General features: G+C 36.4%; 2 protein-coding genes across 6 annotated transcripts in view; one reads left to right on the top strand and one right to left on the bottom strand.

The window, feature by feature from the left end:
• The window catches only part of hs6st3b (heparan sulfate 6-O-sulfotransferase 3b), a 42,386-nt gene extending 32,315 nt beyond the window's left edge, over positions 1-10,071 (bottom strand). The window contains exons 1-3 of one of the 4 annotated variants that reach the window (XM_077727494.1): positions 10,001-10,071; positions 9,751-9,861; positions 7,362-7,839 (exon numbers count right to left, since the gene is read on the bottom strand). In XM_077727494.1, coding sequence (XP_077583620.1) covers positions 7,362-7,828 — 467 coding nt within the window. In that variant the 5' untranslated portion in view covers positions 7,829-7,839; positions 9,751-9,861; positions 10,001-10,071. The other 3 variants (XM_077727492.1, XM_077727493.1, XM_077727491.1) reach the window with 3 other exon arrangements.
• The window catches only part of uggt2 (UDP-glucose glycoprotein glucosyltransferase 2), a 27,888-nt gene continuing 15,882 nt past the window's right edge, over positions 9,959-21,964 (top strand). For both annotated transcript variants that reach the window (XM_077727490.1, XM_077727489.1), the window contains exons 1-21: positions 9,959-10,095; positions 10,455-10,605; positions 11,236-11,318; positions 11,406-11,536; positions 12,826-12,938; positions 13,112-13,289; positions 15,645-15,741; positions 15,811-15,883; positions 15,978-16,078; positions 16,863-16,962; positions 17,165-17,225; positions 17,482-17,573; positions 18,289-18,439; positions 19,037-19,156; positions 19,243-19,328; positions 19,445-19,580; positions 20,157-20,288; positions 20,381-20,545; positions 21,067-21,190; positions 21,279-21,377; positions 21,589-21,683. In XM_077727490.1, coding sequence (XP_077583616.1) covers positions 10,475-10,605; positions 11,236-11,318; positions 11,406-11,536; positions 12,826-12,938; positions 13,112-13,289; positions 15,645-15,741; positions 15,811-15,883; positions 15,978-16,078; positions 16,863-16,962; positions 17,165-17,225; positions 17,482-17,573; positions 18,289-18,439; positions 19,037-19,156; positions 19,243-19,328; positions 19,445-19,580; positions 20,157-20,288; positions 20,381-20,545; positions 21,067-21,190; positions 21,279-21,377; positions 21,589-21,683 — 2,268 coding nt within the window. In that variant the 5' untranslated portion in view covers positions 9,959-10,095; positions 10,455-10,474. The remainder of the gene's footprint in view (positions 10,096-10,454; positions 10,606-11,235; positions 11,319-11,405; positions 11,537-12,825; positions 12,939-13,111; positions 13,290-15,644; positions 15,742-15,810; positions 15,884-15,977; positions 16,079-16,862; positions 16,963-17,164; positions 17,226-17,481; positions 17,574-18,288; positions 18,440-19,036; positions 19,157-19,242; positions 19,329-19,444; positions 19,581-20,156; positions 20,289-20,380; positions 20,546-21,066; positions 21,191-21,278; positions 21,378-21,588; positions 21,684-21,964) is intronic.

Below are 21,964 nucleotides of genomic sequence, written 5' to 3'. Positions count from 1 at the left end.
ATAAGTGCTTGACACCTAGTTTTTTGCTGTTGCCTCCTCAATAAAGGTAGCACTTAATTAACAACACCACTGGATTACTGCGAGAGCTGCCAGCAATGAGGACTTGAATTAATGACACACACACACACACACACAGAAAAAAGCAATCTCCGGTCGCAGGAATGACAAGGTTTGCAAAGGCGCATCTTCACGGAATAAACACAAAATCCCATCATGGTGATGAGCACATTATAGACATAAAAGTAGAAGATGAAGTTGAAATGTCCTCTATTTTGTTTTGTTTTTTTCAGCCTCAATTGTATACAGACTGTATTTATCATATATTTTTTAAAGTACTAATTTTGTTCTCAGTTTAATGTTTAACCATGTACTTTTTGCAAAATGTATTGGAGTACAAGTTACTTTTATATTGTATAATGATTGTATGTTTCCACTATTTAATTCCAATAACTACTTGTGTGTAAATAAATGCAGAAAAAAGTGCTTATGTTATTTGTGTTTATGGGTTATATGTGTGTTTACCATAACTCAAGAATGAAAAAAGGGATTCATTATTAATCTAACTGAATATTTTTGGGATTTAAAATAAAAAAGGCGATGAAATTTGGGCTAATGTAAGTTATTTTTTATTTTTTTTAAATATTAAATTAGAGATAACTCAAGAATGAATAAAGGGATTGTTATCAAATGCAGGATATACTTGGAGTAGTGATTACATTTATATTATATACATATTTATCTTAACGCTAAAGAAATTAAGACACATTTTCACCCCCAATTTAAATGGTATTCAAACCCTCATCCAATCCAATTCAAATGAACTAGAAGCCTACTACCATCAACAGTTAAATGAAGTCTACAATTTTCATATTCACAAGTTACATTACAATGAGCAACTATTAAAATAATAATAAAAAAACAATCCAGGCTCGTGTGAACATAACTACACCCATTTTTTTACATTTTTTTGTTTTGTTTTAGAGATCACAGGTCCTGCATCTCCAGTACGTATTATGTTCAAGCATAGATTTTCCATTGGACTGTGCTAAGTGCACTAAAAGTGATTTAATAATAATGATAGCCTCATTCAGTATTGCGCGCGGGGGGGAAAGAGGCCAACAGTGATAAGCAGAACGACAACGGCGGAGGTCTGTCTGGCCAACTAACACGCGCATGCATGATTTAACAATCTCAATCGTAAGTTGAAACTACGACACAGTAAGTGGAGCTCCACTCCGCATCAATTATTATGAATAAAATATTAGGAGAGATGTTATTTAGTTAAGGATTAAGGCACATCACCATACCTGTCAACCTCGAACCATTTGTGATCTTACCAAATTTTGTTTTCGCCCTTACATATATGTATAAATACATGGAAAATCTTACCACTTTACTTTTTTGTAAAAAATCACGAACAACAAGTAGAAAATGAAAGTAAACATAAACAAGGGAACAGGAAACGGAAATCACATGGTGAAAGTGTTACAAAACGAAATGTTTATCATGATCTTTTTTTTTTAGCCAATCAGAGGCGCCGGTACATATATCACTTGGCAGACATGCGTTTCCGGGAAGAAACAATGGCGGATGGTGAAAAATGGCTAGAAAGTGCCTTAATTTATTTTTTTTTCTCAAAATCACCGTTTAGCGTACCATTTTCATGTGTACAGCGTACCAATATAAAAATGGGCTTTCAGTTGTACCAATTACGGCGAGAACGTACCAGTTGACAGGTATGCATCACTGTTGTGGCAAGAATGGAATAGTAGGAAGACTGTTAACATTCAAGATATGGTTATTAGAAAAAGTGATATTAAAAGGATAAAAAATAAATATTAGAAATTGTAACTGGGATAATTGACATTTTCATTGTATTGTGTTGTATTCAGGCTGTGGCTTTGTGTGGGAGTTAAAATTTATTATGAATGACTACTATTTAGGATCTTTTTTCTTGTTTTATATCAGCATAAATTACAATAGAAGTGTTATTGAAAATTTTAAAAAAGCTGATACTAACTAATGGATTGTTCTATGATAGTGAATAGTTATTTTTAAAGCCTATTTTTATATGATGGATGGGCGCAACTAAGCTAAACATTTAAATCCACAGCACCCCCGCAACAAAAATGAATGAATGAAATAATAATTAATATCATTCTAACCATCATATCACTTGCCCTGCAAATGTGCTAATTTCAAAAAGACTAATTTTTATCAAGTTATGGCAAAATGACTCTCCTGACCTCTTTGACCTTTCACCTCATCCATAAATACAACAACATCTTCCATTTCGTATCATCAACAAATCCTGCAATTTTGATAATTACCTTAATTCTTGATTACTATATTACATAAAAACATACAGAAAAACAACTACTTTTCCCCCATTATGCATATCATAATCATATCCAAACTATACATTAAAAACAATATACTTGTACAAAAACAGCTAGAATAAAGAACAATATGAAGTCAATTTAAACTAAATTGTAGGTGATAAACATAGACTCCGTACCAAATTAAAGCCTCTTTTTGAAAACAACTTTTTTTCTAGCATCTAATTTGCTTTCAGTGCAAATATACAACAAAAACAGTCCTTTAACATGAAATACCTCAAGTAATATTTCACCCTAAGACTGTAAACAACATTGAGTGCCTTGTTTTTCAAACCCCAGGAGAAAAAACAACAACACCTAAAGTGGTATATTTTGTTGTTGTCTTTTTTAGTTATACGTACAAAGACAAAAGTTACTGCTCTACTTGAACGCTGACGGACAGCCCACTCCAGAGGAGCCACAGCACGGGCAGCAGGACACGAGCACTGATTATTTGTGACACGCCTGACCTTTTCAAGGTAGTGCGGCCTGAAAAGGCCAATACATGGTGGGAAAGGTGGAAGGGAGCCACTATCACGCACGTACCTTTTGGCACTTACCTCCAACTCTCTCTTCTGGACGGACTCCTTTATACACACTCTCAATCTCGGGGGCAAAAACAAGCAGTCCAATCTGAACGTTGAAAGAAAAGAAAAAGACTGTATACTCCTTAGACTGGGTCCGTGTCCACTCTAACTAACGCAGCTAAAATGAATTATAAATTAATTAATTTGAAAAAAAAAACGCAACAGCTGGTGCCACTGAGTTGCAATTACCTTTACTGTGATTGATACTGCAATGTGTTACCATACAAATTTGAGGGAGAAATTACTATTATGATAAAGATATGCATAGTATATTTTGGACTATTTTATAGGAACATTTGATAATAAAAAGACATTCTTTGACGTTAGAGAAAAATGTGAAAAGCAGTAGTAGTAGTACTGCAAAATAAAATAATAAAATAATAAATAATAATAATAATAAATAATAAATAATAATAATAATAAAAGCAAAGTAGTAGTACTGCAAAATAAAAGTATCTAAGCAAATCTAGCACACATATTTTTGCACTAATGTAAATATCTCCAAGCAAATCTAGCATATATATTATTTTGGACTATTTTATATACAAATAGATAATTTAAAAAACATCCTTTGACAGGATGAAAAATGTGAAACACATCAAGTATTACTGCAACATAAGAGTAATTAAGCAAATCTAGCATACATATTTTTGCAGTAATGTAAAGATATTTATATGTAATTTCAAATTCTGGGACTATGTTTAGCATAATATTAAATAATAGTCAGGTGAATGAGTGGTTAGTGTGTCAGCTTTGCAGTGGGGGGACTTGGGTTCAAACCCAAGTTGGGTCACCTGTATGGAGTTTGCATATTTGTGGGTTTTAGGAGGGTACTCTGGTTTCCTCCCACATTCCAAAGAAATATAAGCATGGTAGGCTGATTGGCTACTCTAAATTGCCCCTAGGCATGAGTATAAAAATGTTTATACTTCATGACAATACAAATGAGTGATGGCAATGATAACCAGAGAAAAGGATCCCTGCATTATACATGTTGTGTTGTCTTTGGGGGGAAAACAGCTCGTTTCAGGAGCTTCCAATTAAATTTACCTTGACTGAAAGCACAATGTGTCACCCAGTTCGCACTATTGACAGATCAGAGGCTGAGTTTTCGTGTGCCGCCGTTTGTTGCATATTGTATATTCCTAAAGGAAAAGCTGTTTCACATTACAGTATTGACCTGAAAGCAATTAGCTACCGGAAAGAACCCGACAAGGAATACAAAGTGTGTTAGCAACAATGTTTAATGTAAGTAAAACTAACTCATGTTGTTGTAGGTTATACCTGCATTCTAAACAAACACTTTTTCCCCTCTAATTTGGAAATAAAATGTTTGGCTCTTATTATTTGCTGACACAGGTAGCATCTGTAAAATATGTATAATAAATAGTCAATAAATAATGATAAATAATCAATTAATAGGAATAAATAATCAATAAATAAGAATATGTAGTCAATAAATAAGATTATGTAGTCAATAAATAAGAATATGTAGTCAATAAATAAGAATAAAGAATCAATAATTAAGAATTAAGAATAAAGAATCAATAAATAACAATAAATAATCAATAAATAAGAACAACTAATCAATAAATAAGAATAAGTAGTCAATCGGGGATAAATATTCAATAAATAAGAAAACATAAGAATAAAAAATCAATAAATAAGAAAAAAATAATTAAAAAATAAGAATAAATAATCAATAAATAAGGATACATAATCAATAAATAAGGATAAATAATCAATAAATAAGTAGTCAACATGAATAAGTGGTCACAAAAATAAGTCAGTCCAAAACTGACAAAAGTGGTGAGCAGCCTTTGTAGTTTAAAATAAGTCAAAGAGAAATATTACAAGAATGCCACAATAAAGTAGATTTAAGATGATTTAGATGTCCTTAATTGATTTGAATGACTCGACAAGAAACACAAAGTGTACAATTGCCACTCAAAACAGCACACCAGCAAGCTTTCTGCACTCAACTCCTAAACACTCCTGCCAACAATATGAGAAAAGACTAACTGTCAATATTTTAATTGCATCACGACAAAACAATATGCCAATTTACCAAGGTAACTCCAACACAACTCCGTAAAACTCGCAAGATAAAACTATTAGTCATCTCTTAATGTGTCCCGGATGAGGACGAGAAGGCAGAATGGCCTCGGAATGGATGCCGCGGGATTTGAGTACACCAGACCGACCGGGAAAGGCAAAGAAAAGTGGAAGTGGAAGCTGCAGCTGTGAAATGAAGAGCTGTCGCATCCACTGAGCACTTTGGTGAGTGGAGGAAACACACTTGGCGCAGGAGAAATAAATCATGCGTGCCTGTTTCCCCTTTTTTTTCATACATCAGCATGCAATTGTAGCTTTCAAAACAAGAGATGGCCAAGTTCTAGCCAAGAAATATTCGAAATGTGCTCCGTTTTTGAGGAGATAACTCGAACCGATGCAGTTTTAATGCGTCATTTTACAAGTATTCTAATGTGTGCTGCTTTTTAAAGACTCGCAGATGTACTGAATAAAGTATACGGTAGTTGAGATGAGATAAAAACTTCATCTGACCAACTTTTTGGGGGGTTATGAATCTTTATGGGTTTGGTTATGCTTCATTTCGGACCCATACGTCAAAAATTGTCATTTTTGGACGTTCTTGGTGGTCAATATGAAGGAAGAAATAAGGATTTTAGATGATGTAATCATCCGGTGAAAATACAGAGCAGAACCCAAAGGGTTGATGGGAGTTACTCAGCTTTGCACATTACAAAAACATGAATGTTAGCTTATTGATTCATGAGAAAGTGGAAGGCTTGGTGGCAGGCTTTTGTTTGAATTGTAAGAATTCGTAGTTAGATGTATTATTTTCTTGTTTTTTTTAAAGTATTTACATCAGTATGACATCGTAATCTAGAAAAGAGTGGCTGTGCTGAATGTGTAGTGGAAAAATGGTGCTCTAACTTGGTCCTGGATGTCAATCAATGTCTTCAGAGACTCCAGGGACTGGATTTGATAGGTTAAAGGGGGCTTTGGTAATGGTTCCTTTGCTGATGCTGGGGTCGTTTACATTTCTGTCAATCAAAATGGATGTAATACAGTAGGTGAAACCTGGAGGGCAGAGGCTATGTATTCGGTTTTGTGTGTTTGCGTTCATGTTTGATTAAGAAAACCAGGCATTTTCATCATCACACTTTCAGGATATGCTTAATTTACACTGACATAAATGTTTTAAAAATATAAGGTGTAGTAAGAACAAAATAATTGAAATATCACCCTAGGAAATTGAACAAAAACTATTCATTGAGGTTTGAAATGTCAATTTAAAATTAAAAGGCTCATGATGAGCTTGACAATGATTTGTTATGACCCAAAAATTCTTCCATTGCTTTATAAGCCTAGTGGGCCACCGGGCTTTTTTAGTTTTCTGAAAAAAAAACCTCTTAATCTCATTTTGAGCCCCTCCCAGGTCTAATAAATTGGCAAAAAACCACGATAACACCAATGGTTGGAGTTCATTGAGTCGGTTTAAGTTTGCAAGTAAAGATTCCTAAAACAAATGCGCAAGTAGAGTGCTGATCTATTGGCAATGAAGGTAAACACCGGGGATACTTAAACACATTTGTGCTAATAACATCCTCACTGCAAGAGACTCCTGTATACAGTTGGTTAACGGACTTCCAGACTTAAGCAGCAACGGAACAGCATTAGCGGTTCTGCTCATTTGGGACTGATGAGCCCACCACAACCACCAACCAGAATATTGCATCTATTTATAGTTTCAATGTGGAATGTGATGGACATTTTCTTTTTCTCACTCAGGTTGCAGTTATTGGATAATCACACAATCAGTCTTTTGTGAACATTTTTTGTAAACATCACAGACATTTAGTCATCTTAAGTTCTGTCACGGGGGTGCTGGAGCTGAGGGTTATTGGTGGTTAGTTCAATTATAGGCCATAGAAAGACAAATAAGCAATTTTAAAGTGTGGATAATGATTATTCTATTGAATTAACTCTATAATATAAAATAACCTTAAGAATAATATTTTGACGTGCAATACATTTTGAATTCTGAATCTTTAGAAGTATTTTTTTTAAATATACCATATTTTCAGGACTATAAGGTACACCACATTATAAGGCGCACCCTCAATGAATGACACATTTTAATTTTTTTTCCATATATAAAGCACACTGGATTATAAGGCGCGTCTATTTTGTAGAAAATTTCAGACTTTTAAGTGCGCCTTATAGTCGTGAAAACACGGCAGTCAACAATTGATCTCTTAGTAAAGTTTTTAATGAGCAAATAGGAACATTTGATTACATGTTGTTTGTTAAAGTTGCATGAGAAAATGAAGAACTAAATAATAATAAAAATAAAAGATTAAGCATTTACCTTTTATTCCTCTGGACTTCCTTCTTCTCCATGATGACAGGCACGCAGTTGGTCAGCTCGGTCCAGTCGGCGTGGAGCCCGCAACTCCATCCGGTCGAGAACCGCGAGAAGAGCCACGACTCGTCCTTCCCCGGCCGATGACAGGTACACTTCTTCTGTCCGGCCTTGCAGTCGCACGGCTGCTCCAGGCGGATATTCCTCACCAGGTGACGGCCGAATGTGGTCCCGCCGGTCTTCTGGATGTGCAGGAACACGATCACGTCGTCCCCCTTCATGTTGAACTCCACACGCCGGTCCAGATCTCGCTGGGTGAAGTTGAATTGGGACGGAATCTTCGCCGGGCTCTCGTCCTCCAGGTCCTGCTCGGCGAAATCGTCCCCGTCCTGGAAGTCCACGGAGAACGGACTCACCTCCGGCGCCGCGTCTCCGTTTTTCAGCGGGCACGACTGCCCGCCGGCGGGACACATGTACTGGTAACCTATAGTAACAAAAAGCACAGCCAGGATGGGGACCAGGATCAGCTTGCCGGACTTATCATCCATGATGGGCTTCGTCTTCATTCCATCACTATGGGTGGGGTGGAGGGTGGGGGGCTTTGGACGAGAGTTTTGGGGCTCCTCGCCGCTTCCTAATATTTGGCCCGCCACGTGTTGACGAGTGGACGTCGATGGGCTGGCGGGGGAAAAGCGCGCCGTGCCTGGGCTCCAAAGTTAAGCGGCATGGCGGCTTCAAAGTTGTACAGAAGCACGCTGGCGGCGATTTGCCGCGCCGAGCGACGACGGAACGGAACGGAGCGCGCAAAGCGTGCTGTCTCGAGAGAGGATGTCGCAAGACTGGGACTGTTGCGCAGCCTCATACCCCCTCGTCAAACATCGCGCACCCCCTCACCCCACCCCGCCTGCATCGCCACCATCGCCGCCCTCCACCCACCCACCACCGGCCGCATCCCTCAGCCTCCCCGCCTGCTCGGGCGCTCTGACTGGCTGCGCCGGAGTCCGCTAATCGCCCGCCTCTGTGTGTGCGTGGGTGTGTGTGTGTGTGTATATGTGTGTATATGTGTGTGTGTGTGTGTGTGTGTGTGTGTGTGTGTGTGTGTGTGTGTGTGTGTGTGTGTGTGTGTGTCCTTCCCACAGTCCCATTATCTCGTTTAGCAGGGTGCGTCGAGACTGATTCACTGGCTTTATTTGGTGACTATACATTGGACGGCAGACAAACTTAAAGGGAAGGTGCATCTTGGCCAGGGGAAGAATAAATTTAGCTTTTTTAAAATAAAAATGGCGACTAAATTGGATCTTTAAAATTAGGATTCCAAATCATTGATTGGAAGAACAATTGCGTGTTTTGTAAAAGTTTTTCATTCATTCATGTTTCGGATTGTTTATCCACTGAGGGGTCGCGGGGGGTGCTGGAGGCCATCCCAGCTGGTTTTGCAAACAAAATTAACAGATAAACATAATATTTGTAATATAAAATGTATTCAGTGCATGTAGTATCCATGCAACCATCAACTCAATGGCCCTACATTTTATTAATTGGTTGCCATTGACAGCAATAGATGTCCAATATACATTGGATGTCTGTTCCTGCTATGACCACTAGGGTCAGCACTCACCGCTTATTTTTTAACCTTTACATTATGAAGTGTGAGGAAGTCTATAACTTTAATGAGTCAGGCTACAGGCATATACCACTCAAGATTCCAAAAATGATATCCTTGAGCAAACCTTTTAACTATATGGAAATGTAAAATATGACTTGCGGTCATTATTACATCTGCAGCGTCTGAACTGATACCAAATAATAGCTATGGCAAATCATTCTGCCTTTTCAAATGGGCGCTTTTCACGGACACTGATTGTGGTCTGTGATGGTTGGCTTAGCGACATAAAACATATTCTGACAGTCATTATGTATACTGCAATTCACCATAACTGAAAATGAAGCAGCTGTGAAAAAATAACTGCATTTTGGTTCATTTTTATTTTAATAATCAGACCCAAAAACAATCGAGTACTCAAATATCTTATTTAATCCAAATACTGCAAATTCTAATGGGGATTTTTCAATGCAAAAAGCTGAAAGCCATTTCAAGTTTTAAAATAAAACAAAATGGCCCAAAACTGCATCTTCAGTTTGTAGTAAATGTACTTTTGGAACTAATTATAGAAATTTAAGCCTGCAATGGTTCAGAATACCTATAGATACTAAATTTATATGTCTAGCTGTATGAAGGGTGAGTCTGCCACGTATGCAACTGGCGGCCATATTGCATCGGGGAACTTCCTTGGAAGATACACCAACGTAAATTGCCAATTTGCGAATATGCATGTTCCCGTTGCCTCAAAATGATATCATAGCCTTATATGATCATTATGATTCATACACTTACCTTGATTTCGGTGGAAAACTTCAAATTGAGCGTCAATTTCTCTAAGTAGTCCTAGATTGTGCCTGCCTGAATCAGTCTATTAAGATGTTTAAACGAGTCATGTTTTGTTCACTGTTGGAATGGGAATGTCGCAGAAAATATTATATTACTAATAAAAGGGCAAACCACTAGATCCATAACTAAAATTAGTTGTTTTAACAATAAATAATTATAGGTCCCCAACGGGCAAACTTCTCGTAGTTATACGTACCGGTTAGAAGCATAGCGGTTGCTAACGCCATCCCAAAAATAGACACCGGAAGTCATAGTAGTATTTGCATGGTAGCGGTCAGGATCATTAACATGGTGAGGGATGTAATATACAACATTATACACCATATTACTATTATAGTAATAACGTCCGATTTTTCCTCCGATCAGGTAGCAGTTTTACTCCTAACATATACCGTGCATTCGCCTATCCAAGTGCTTAAACGTGATACTTAGTCGTTTTAAGTGTAAACTGATTTGTTTGATAAGTCGTTCGGGGCTCTTCAGGTGCATCGTGATCGCCATGATACAAATATAGATTTTTTTGGGCGTTTATGCATTAATTCCTTACTAAGAAGCAACTGAGTTAAGGCTGTAACTTTTATTTACTACGTGGCACAAGCCGGGTACATGTGGAAGGCGTGCTTTAATAGATCGCTTGTTTTTTTATGCAGGTTTTTCACAAATTGTTGACATGATGAAGATGAGGAATATTTTCCTGTTGTTGCTGACCATCAACGTGCTTCACAAGGCATCGCCATCCAAAGGCGTTATTGCAAGTCTAAAATCTAAGTGGAACGCGACTCCTTTCCTTTTGGAGACAAGGTACAGAACTTTTCACTCTTATGGATCGCCTATTTTAGTCTAGATCTTTGCATTTCATGTTACAGTACAACATATTTTCAAACAAAATGAAACTGGGACTCGCAGATCAAACATGTTGCACATTGAGTTAATTTAAATTTTATTTTTTCTTGCAACAAAACACAAAACTAAAAATTGATCAAACTACAGTTGCTTCAGGTCATTTGACTATTTTATTGATGAACCCTTACGCATTGCCCTAAATAAACCAATGGTGTCAAAGTGGCGGCCCGGGGGCCAAACCTGGCCCGCCACATCATTTAGTGTGGCCCCGGAAAGTAAATTATGAGTGCCGACTTTCTGTTTTAGTATCAAATTCAAATGAAGAGTATATATGTATATTAATTTTCCTGATTTTCTCCCTTTTAAATCAATAATTGTAATTATTTACTCATTTTTTTCAGTTTTTAGTTCAAAAATCATTTTGTAAAATCTAAAAATCTATTTAAAAAAGCTAACACTGTTTTAGATCTATAAAAAAAACTGAATATTCAGGGATTTTTTACTCATTTTTTTCCATTTTTAGTTCAAAAATCATTTTGTAAAATCTGAACCAATACAAAATTGCATATATTTAATCTCCCCTTTCAGTGAATTTATTGGCGAAGATGGCAATGAAAAATTCTGGCAGTTTGTTGACACGGTTAAAGAGCTCACCGTGTACAAACAAGGAGGTTTGTAACTAACTTTGAATCCATTTCTACTCCATTTCCTACATACTATCGTTCAATTCCAATTTCTCTGATTGTAACCCATTCCAGAAACTGTACGTTCCTACTACAATCTCATCATCAGAAAAGCCAACCAATTCTTGACAGATCTTCAAATCAACTTGTTGAAAATGTCTCTTTCCATGCGCTTCTACTCACCAGCTGTTCACGCCTTCCAGCAGGTATGATGTGATAACAAATTAAAATTGTGTGAAACCTGTTACTTTTTGATGATGCTTGGCCAGGGGGGGGGGGGGGGGGGGGTGTTGGGGTTTCATGCTGTGGGTGCTAAGGGAATTATTCATGACACAGATTAACACACCTACATCATTTGTATTACAGGTTTGGTGCAATATTTCATTTAGGAGTGTTTTTATTTTATTTTTTTTTATTTTTTTTATTTCTATCTTTACTGTGGCAAAACGGAGTCAGTCTTTGGAAAATACTGGGTGAAATATTTGACTTGAAATTGAACCGTTCAGGGATTATTATTGTGAATGATGCTGCAATTCGTCTTTTACTGCTCCAGGCTTTTCACTTGGCTTTACATCATGTCAAATGATAAAAGATAAACCTTCCACTGGTCTGTAATGACATTTCATACATCCCAGTTGGGAAAATTTATTCAGTGTTTTTGTTAAATGTTATTTGGCATTAAAATATATATACAGTGAATAATAATAATATGGAAGAACTGATGTATAATCTAAAATTATTGTGTGTGTTGTGTATATGTTTATATATACATATGTGGGTGTGTACATAATATTTTAGGTCATGTACAACATATAAAATATTTTGGCCTATGGATGCCATAATCTAGTAAATTATGTGAATTTCTTTTTTAATTTTATTTTAAATTTTGTAGTATCTGTCCCAGAAATTCTGACTAAAACCAAATTGCATAAAATCAATAGCAGCATAAAACAGCAATAGTTTATTTTGAGATTAATGTAGTAAAACAAATCAATCTGCTCCTAAGACTGTTAAATATTGACACAAATTCAATATGCTAGAAAATGGCTTAGATTTTACAAACAGAAAACCACATGGCAAAATATAAATGATAAAAAAATGGCCAAATGAACATATGTCATCTAGATAAACACTAATTTTGTGGCGTATTACGAAAGGGGCTAGAAAAAGATGAAATGTTCATTAATTTTCACAAATATGTACATAAAAGGCACCCAAATGTAATCAAAAAAATTGCACGGATAATATTACCCATGTATTTTTGGTTAAAATCTATCTATTTCTAAATATTTTTCTAAATTATAAAGATTTGGCCAATTTAACATATTTTGTATTCATGTTGCCTATATAAATACTGACTTTGTTGCATATTACAAATGAAATGTTCATTAATTTTCACAAATATGTCAATAAAAGGCACCAAAATGTAATCAAAGAAATTGCAAGGACAGTTTTACCCATTTATTTTTGTTAAAAACTATCTATTTCTCCACAGATTGCCAGTAACGAGCCGCCACCCGATTCTTGTCCAGCTTTTGTCTCCATTCACGGCCAACGTAGCTGCAACACAAAGTCCATCAAGAAGCTCCTAAAGGCAGCCGCGGGCAGGTAAATCCAAGCCACACAACATAGCCCACTATGGATCCATCTAGACGCCAGAATGGCATTGGAAAAGTTTTCCCAGTTAATTTGATATTGGAAATCTTTGACACTCCAAACGCTTTTTGCCTGTGGAAAAGTCAAATGTCATTTTCCGTGCTCTCCTTTTTTTTCTCTTGCAGGCCTCATCCACATTTGCACAAAAGTGATCACGTCTATCCCGGGGCTAATAAAACTGACGTCCCGGTCGTGATTTTGTACGCGGAGATCGGAACTAAGGAGTTCACTGCTTTTCATAGCGTGCTGACGGAAAAGGCGGAAGGAGGTTCACTGACGTATGTACTGCGGCATTTTGTGGCGGTAAGTAGCCGAGTCTTGAACAGGAAAAATAATAATAATTATTGATGATTTTGGGGCATTTCCCGGTCCTTGTTTTTTAGGCTGTTTTTTTCCCCAATTGTTTATAATATTTAGATTTTTTTTAATACAAATTTGTTAAAAGAACTGGATTAAAAGCCCTGAATATTCCGTTTTTTTTATAGATCTAAAACAATATTATTTGACCTTTTTTTTAAATATATTTTTAGATTTTACAAAATGATTTTTGAACTAAAACACAGAAAAAATGGATTAAAAATGACAATTATTGATTTAAAAGGGGGATAATCAGGAAATATAATATACATCTATAATCTTCATTTTAATTTCATCCTAAAACAAAAAGTCGGCACTCATTGACTTTCTTGGCCCGCACAAAATGATGCACGGGCCAGTTTTGGCCCCCGGGCCGCCACTTTGACACCTGTGGTTTGTAACATGACATTTCTTTTACTACTTTATTTCAAAATATTTCTAATTTTGCCTTATAGTTTGTCCAACTCTTCCAAATCTGCCAAACTACTCATTTTTTTTAATTGCATACACACTTCTTTTTTAATTAAATTTCCCACCCTTACTTCACACTAATAATTCCTGCGATATAGACTCTATTAAAAAAGGCTAATTATGTCTCCATCTCCTTCCTTTTATTTGCTTTTTAAAGCAACCTTTAACAGAGCAAATTACAGGAAAACATCTTTGTAGAAGGTTAATAACCCAAGTGTGAGGTCATGAATACTCATTCTTAACTGTTTATATTGATTTAACGTTTTTTTTAACATGAATTGACCTCTTGTTGTCCCAATTGGAAAAGAAAGTAACACAAAAAAGCAACACTTCTTTCAGCAAAGGCGAATAAAAGCAAGGGTCGAGGTGCACTGTGGGTATTTTTAATGGTGAATCTGACACTTGTGTCAAGGTGACTGTCCTGTTTGTGTACCTTTTACTTTGTGTTCCCAGTGGAAAAATATTTTTTTGTGCTCCGTCTGACTGATGGAGTCGAAATGCCTTTCTAGATTACAGCGAACAAACGCTTCAGATACTTGCGGCGGGAGGTCACCGCCATTCAGACGTGGTCAACCGTTTATTAATGCCGCGTTTCAAAGTGTTGTGACTTCCTCAGAAAGATTGGCCGCTCAAGCGTTATGCCTTGCTTGATTGGACACTAGCATAATTCACCTGGATAGAAGTGGAGACTGCGACAGGTGTCAAAGTGGAGGCCCGGGGGGCAAATTTGGGCCGCCGCGTCGTTTTGTGCGGCCCGAGAAAGTTAATCATGAGTGACGACTTTTTTGTTTTAGGAACAAATTTAAATGAAGAGTATAGATGTATATTATATTTTCTGGTTTTTCCCCTTTTAAATCAATAATTGTCATTTTTTAATCGATATTTTCTGTTTTTAGTTCAAAAATCATTTTGTAAGATCTAAAAAATATATAAAATAAACATTGTTTTAGATCTATAAAAAACAGAATATTCAGGGATTTTAATCCAGTTCTTTCCCCTTTTTAAAACCAATCATTGCAATTTTTTATCCAATTTTCTTCCTGTTTTTAGTTCAAAAAGCGCCTAAATCTAAAGATAAATACATCAATGTTTTCCGTTTTCCAATTTATTATTGAACATCATTTAAAAATAATATATAGTTTCCATTTGAAATGAAAAACATGAGAAACATTGTTTGCCTTTAATAAGAAAAAAAAGCTCAAATAAACATTGCTTTAAATCCTTAAAAACAGACTATTTAGGGCTTTTAATCCAATTAAAAAAGAATCTGGTCATAAATCAGGACTTTCTATTTTCTAAACATCTTCACACTCTTCCAAAGCAGTGATTAAACACTATTTTAAACTCGGACGAATTTTTATGGAAAATATCGATAACATAATGTCTTTCCAACAGTGTCTATATTTCAAGCCAGCAAAAAACCATAAACCGCATAGTTAAGTAGACATTAGTCCATATTGAAAAATTTTCCACCGCCTATGGGAATTTGATGCGAGTTGTATTTATTAGTCTTTCCGGAAGAATCTTTTTAAAATGAAGCAAAATGCAGTAATGTCCGTTACGAGTCTTCAGTGACTTGTTAGCCGCATTTCTACAACGCTCGTCGTGTAATGAGAGACTCGCATTTATTTATAGCAGCATAATTAAAACGTGGCTACTTTAGATAGCCTTGCAAATTCATTCTTCTTTGCTTTAAAAGCTATATTGGACCTTATCGACTAGACTCGCCTCAGAATGTTACTCTGACAAAAATAAGGATATTTAGCAAATACTTTATGAAGTAATGGACATGACTTAATGATTAAAACTGACTCTATTTGATTTAAATAGAATCCAAAGGAGCAGAAGATGCTTCTTTCTGGCTATGGAGTCGAGTTAGCTATTAAAAGTACAGAATATAAGGCAGTAGACGACACCCAAGTGAAAGGTTTGTGTCCGATAAATTAAATAATTATTGATGAACATTGTGGTAGTATTGTGTTTTTTTAATTTATAGATTCAAAGACAAGCCTAAATGCAGACGAAAATGAAAACAATGAAGTTCAAGGATTCTATTTCGGAACGCTGACGTAAGACATTTGACTTGTTTACCACCGTATCGGGTTCACCAGATGAAGGCCATACTATGAAGCTATAACATTTTATTTTTATTCATCGCCCCAGGAAATCTCATCCGGAGCTTCAGGAGCAACTCGGTGAACTCCGTAAGCATTTGATGGAAAGCACCGACAACATGGCTCCTCTTAAAGTGTGGGAGCTGCAAGGTATGCAATCGCACTGTCCACACACTAACGTGGCTCGGACTTTTGGTCGCCGGTCAAATGGTGACAGAGAGTTTACTGTTGAAACCAGCTCTCAAAATTATATTTATTAGAGAGTTTAATATCTAAATATCTACTGTTGATTCATGAGAGAGAGTTTAATATCTGAGTACTGTTTAATATCTAAGTACTGTTGAAAACAGTAGATATTTAGATATTAAACTCTCATGGATATAATTTTGCGAGCTGGTTTCAACAGTACTTCGATATTAAACAGTACTTAGATATGAAACAGTACTTAGATATTAAACAGTACTTAGATCTTAAACAGTACTTCAATATTCAACAATACTTAGATATTAAACAGTACTTAGATATTAAACAGTACTTGGATATTAGACTGTACTTAGATATTAGACTGTACTTAGATATTAAACAGTACTTAGATATTAAACAGTACTTAGATATTAGACTGTACTTAGATATTAAACAGTACTTAGATATTAAACAGTACTTAGATATTAGACTGTACTTAGATATTAAACAGTACTTAGATATTAAACAGTACTTGGATGTTAAACAGTACTTAGATATTAAACAGTACTTAAATAGTAAACAGTACTTAGATTATCTCTCTTAGATATTAAAGTCTCTTATTAATATAATTTTGAGAGCTGCTTTCAACAGTAAACTCTCTGTCACCATTTGACCGACGACCAAACGTCCGGCCACGCTCACTAACAGCTACACTTTCCAACATCCTCTTTGAAATATTTGCTCCTTGTAGACCTCAGCTTCCAAGCAGCCGCCCAAATCCTGTCGGCGCCCAAATTTGACGCATTGAAAATCATGCGAGACCTCAGTCAGAATTTCCCAAGCAAGGCAAGGTTAGAAAAACACAGACTTATTTCCTTCAACTCACCAAAAAGGCCAGCTGTACCATTTGTTTGGTTTCAAGGGATTTGCAGCCATCTTGAGCTTGCTAGCTTTTTCCTAGATTAAAACTGTCATTTTACTAGCGGCCTCAGGTGTGATAAACGCCGATGGTAAGCGCCCGGGTTTTACTGTACCGCTTTACTATTCCCACAGATCACTGACAAGAGTGGCTGTAAAGAGCGAGATGAGAAAAGAAATTGAGGAGAACCAAAAGGTGCGCCGTCATAATCTGTGTCCAAACATGACAACGCCATAAAAGACTTTGCACGTTCTGACAGTTGAGATTTTTTGATCTGTATCTGGAATAACTTCCCGCCTCATCAGTTTTTTTTTTCTTCCCTGAGACTTTTGTCCTTGATTCTGTGTAGGCTTTTATGTACCTTTTTTCTTTTTAGTCTAAAAGGAAAACAGGACGAAAAGAAAAAAAAACCTTCTGCCCGTCAAACAACTCTTTGTTCTGGTTCTTTCAGCATCTAAGCGAGACCATTGGTGTTAACCCAGGAGATAGCCAACTCTTTATAAATGGTCTTCACATTGATCTGGATGTTCACAATTCTTTCAGGTAGGATTCCAAGCAAAGGTCATGGTTTTATGTCTACCTAATCCTCCCACGCTGGAAACCTCGCAGTCGGTTTTTGTTCCAACCGATCCAAGGACAGACATTTTAAGATAAGATAAAATAATAAGATAATCGGACATAGATTAATTACCTCTCACTTACCTTCAGTCAGCCAGTAGGAGGCAGATAACTGCCCAATGTCTATTCATATTACCTCACCCCGAAATTATTACACAGAAGGGATTGTGTGTCGTGCTACTTTAAGTTTAGAGTCCTGATAGATGTGGAAAAAAACTGTCCTTAAGCCTATTTGTCCGTACTTTGTAAGACCTGTAGCGTCTGCCAGAGGGCAGCAGCAGGAACAGGTTGTGACCAGGGTGGTATGGGTCCCCGACAATGTTCCTGGCTTTACTGAGACAACGAGGGCTGGCAATGTCTTCCAGTGAGAGCAGCCAGCGGTCTTCTGGACAGTATTAGTCAATCTTGTTTTTAACCAATAAGGTTTCTGGTGAAAAAAACAACTGATTGCAATCAACTGTATGCAATTGTAAGACTCCGGATTGGTGAAAAGGTGTCCTTGGTTGGAATGAAAACCTGGACTCACTGCAGCCCTTTATGACCCCGATCTCACAACCTTAAAAATGTGTTACTGTTGCCACCTGATGACCAATTTAAGGTGATTTATAACACTCTTTTTCCCCCTGCATTTTCTGGATAGCATTTTGGAGATCCTTCGAAGTGAGGCCAGAGTGTTGGAAGGTCTTCACAACCTGGGGGTCAAAGGGGAGCATCAGAACCAGCTGCTAAGATTACCCGTGAACGATGTGGCAGACAGCTATGCCTTGGATATTAGGAATCCGGCTATAATGGTACGTTGTGGTGACTCATCCGTTCTGGACAGTAATAATTGGAATGCAATCATCTGCTGATGAATCAATTTCAATTAGAATGTTGGAAGTCTTTAAATTACGGAGGTGTAAAGAATGTCTCAATTTAATCAAGCCAATTAAAAAAAACCTGGCAGTTTGGCAATTGCAAGTTGACTTTGTGCATCCTGCTTTTAAATTGATTTTTAGAGTTTCCAAAAGATTAAAACGTTTGGGTTTTGGTTGGTTAAAAAGGAGTGTATTGCAACATTCTTCTATTTTGGAATTTCCCAGCAAACCTTGTAAACGCAATTAAGATTTGTTGACCTCGAATTTCAAGTTCTCCTCTGCAATATTATAACTTTTTTTTTAGACATTACAGTTGAATTAAAATGCTTTCACTTATCACTCACTACACATATTGGCTGACCATGGAAAGGCAGAACGATATTGGTAGGAAATAAGTCTGATTAGTCATTATAATTTGAGTTTTTCTGAATTATTTAGTTCTATTGGTGCTGGCATGTTATGATATACCCTTGCTTTGCTATTACCACTCATGTTTTTGTTGTTGTTTTTGTCCATCTTCTCCATTTTCAGTGGATGAACGACATTGAAAATGACCCAATGTACGCCAGCTGGCCTTCAAATGTCAAAGAGCTCCTCAGAACCACTTTTCCAGGAGTCATTCGACAGATACGACAAAATTTCTTTAACCTGGTGAGTCCGACGCCTCGAAATTGGTGACCTCCTTTGGATATTTTGACCAAAAAAAATAAATAAAAGTGTTTATGACTCTGTGGTAGGTGCTTTTCCTCGATCCAGAAGAGGAGAAAAGTGTGGAGCTGGTAAAACTGGCGGGGCTTTTCTACAAGCACAAGATCCCCCTGAGGTAGGTGCATCTGTTGCCATTTTATGCTCCACTTTAGGGCGTTGATTCTCTTTAGCCAGGCACTCTTTCTCATTTCATCTGCAAATTGAATACTTGTTTTGCTCACTTTTTACCAGAATTGGATATGTGTTTGTTGTCAACGGCGAGGAGGAGATTGATGGCTTCTTGGATGCGGGGGTCGGCTTTTACCGACTCCTGAATTACATCGCCGACGAGTATGATTTATCCCAGGCCCTGATCTCCATGTCCTCAGTAAGTCAATCGGGGATATAAATCTGTGTTCTTCTCTCTTTGAGCTTCTTACTGAATATTTCAAGTACTGTTGTCGAGTTGTTGTGTTTTTTTGCCCCTTTGCATTGTGGGAGTTAGTTGGTTTTAGCATTTGGGCATGATTGTCTACAGTAATCCCTCAATTATCGTGGTTAATGTAGACTAAACATGGCTGCAATAAAGGGAAAAAAAGATAAATAAATACAAATAAAAATGTATTATTATTATTTTTACTTTTGACAGTAAAGTGGCTTTCACTTGTGAAATTCAGCATGAATTTTCATATTTTTATGAACTTAAAACAATATATGTAATTAACAACAACAAAAATCCCCAGAAAAAAATATATAATTAACAAAAAAATCCCCAGAAAAAATATGTAATTAACAAAACAAAATCCTAGAAGAAATAGATAATTAACGAAAAACAATAATATAAATATATAATTAAACCCCCGAAAAAATTCCCCTGAAAAAAAATGCGATGTCGTGATGCCGCGATATTCGAGTGATTACTGTATATATATTTTTTCCTCATCTACTTTATTATTCAATGCAGTTGTACAACAGAATCAATGAAGGAGAAACATTGACAACGGACACAATCACTGCTTTCCTGAAGAGTAAATTCCCCAAAGCCAACGCGGGACGCATCCTCGGCACAGAATCGGAGTATGATGACCAAAGGAAGGTGTGGCGTGAACATTCATTAAAAAGTTATTTTCTTTTATAGTTATTGCTTCTCAAGAGTAATTATTGTAATCACTTATTTATGTGCCCCAGGATGGCGTCTTGTTTTACAAAAAGAGCAGCTTGGGTCACCTTCCGCTCGCCTTATTTAACGGCGTTCCCTTGAGTCCTGATGATATGGAACCGGATGAGCTGGAGAGCGTTATCCTGCAGCGAATAATGGACTCCACCACAGACTTTCAGAAAGCTGTTTTAAAGGTAATAGGACAGCTAGCCTCTAATGGGACTTTAATGTAAATCCACCAAAAAAATGAATTGAATTGAATGCTATTTTTGACATTATATAAGTAGAATGAGAATTAAAGCTTCAAAAAATGTTGGACTAAAGCAGAAGTATCAAACTACTATTTATTGTGGGCCATATTCTATTGCTATTACCCATCGACTAATTCACAACTATAGTCAATTATAAAATGAATAACAAATTTGAGTTTGAGAACTTCACCTAAATACACATTATCCTGTTTTTGAGGGCATTTAATGGTAAATATTATCTTCTTTATTTTGCCATTCTTGTTATCTAATCATTTATATGATGTGAATATAAAGGGAACAAAAAGTAAATCCTCTTTTTAATTGGAAAATAACTCAAGAAAATAATAATTATACTCTTTTAAATTAAAAAATATATATATTTTATTTCAAGAGCTTTGATATTCTCACATGTTTGTTTTCAACCACCTCAATGTATGATGTCACACATCAACTAATCTTTGCAGGGTCATTTGACTGAAGGAAGTGATGTGGTGGATTACCTCATGGAACAACCTAATGTGGTCCCAAGAATGAATCCACTCATTCTAAATGTAGACAGGAAATATTTGGACTTCACTTCTAATCCAGGTGACCTCACCTCTTTAAAAGTGTTCAGTATAAATGCCTATATTTTCAACTTTCCTTATTATTAATACAATTTTTTTCTTGCACATAGTTACAAGTGACTGGGAGGACACCACTATGTTTTCCTTCCTGGACACCAAAGACAAGACTGCTGTGATGGCCAACAAAATCAAATACTTGACTAATAATGGTGAGAATGTATTGAGAATTTGACCAAAAAGTATACATGGTCATTTAATGTATGTTTGATTTTATTGTTTTTGTTCAAGATGATTCGAGAACTTAAACTTGCAGGATATGTATTTCATTTTAAATAGAAGAGGGGATTTACTAAATATTGGGATTAATAGAGGTCCGAATAAAAATGTTGCTATTTTTTTGTCCTCTTTTTTTTTCTGCAGATGAAGATGGGATGAGTGCTGTTACCATGTGGATTGTGGGAGATTTCCAGAAAGCCTCTGGAAGAGCATTGTTGCATGCTGCACTTAATCTTTTGGTGAGTAACACCCCACGGCCAATATTTATCGGGATTTCCAAACTGTAAGCTGAGACCGTCTTCTCCATTCTTTGAACCTGGCGGTTGATAGTGCATTGCGGCTTATTGATTGGTTTTTCCAGGCTAAAGAGCAGCATGTCTTTTGGTGTAAATATGACTGTTTATTGTCCAGTGTGGTTTAGATATGAACAACTAAAGGTGTGTTTGTGAAATTTTGTGGATGCACTTTGATTTGTATGAGTAGCACATTCAACATTAATATTATTCTATTGTTGAATTTC

The sequence above is a fragment of the Stigmatopora nigra genome, chromosome 11 (genome assembly GCF_051989575.1).
Source record: "Stigmatopora nigra isolate UIUO_SnigA chromosome 11, RoL_Snig_1.1, whole genome shotgun sequence".
NCBI classification, from domain to species: domain Eukaryota; kingdom Metazoa; phylum Chordata; class Actinopteri; order Syngnathiformes; family Syngnathidae; genus Stigmatopora; species Stigmatopora nigra.
This window is presented reverse-complemented; position numbering and strand designations above follow the sequence as displayed.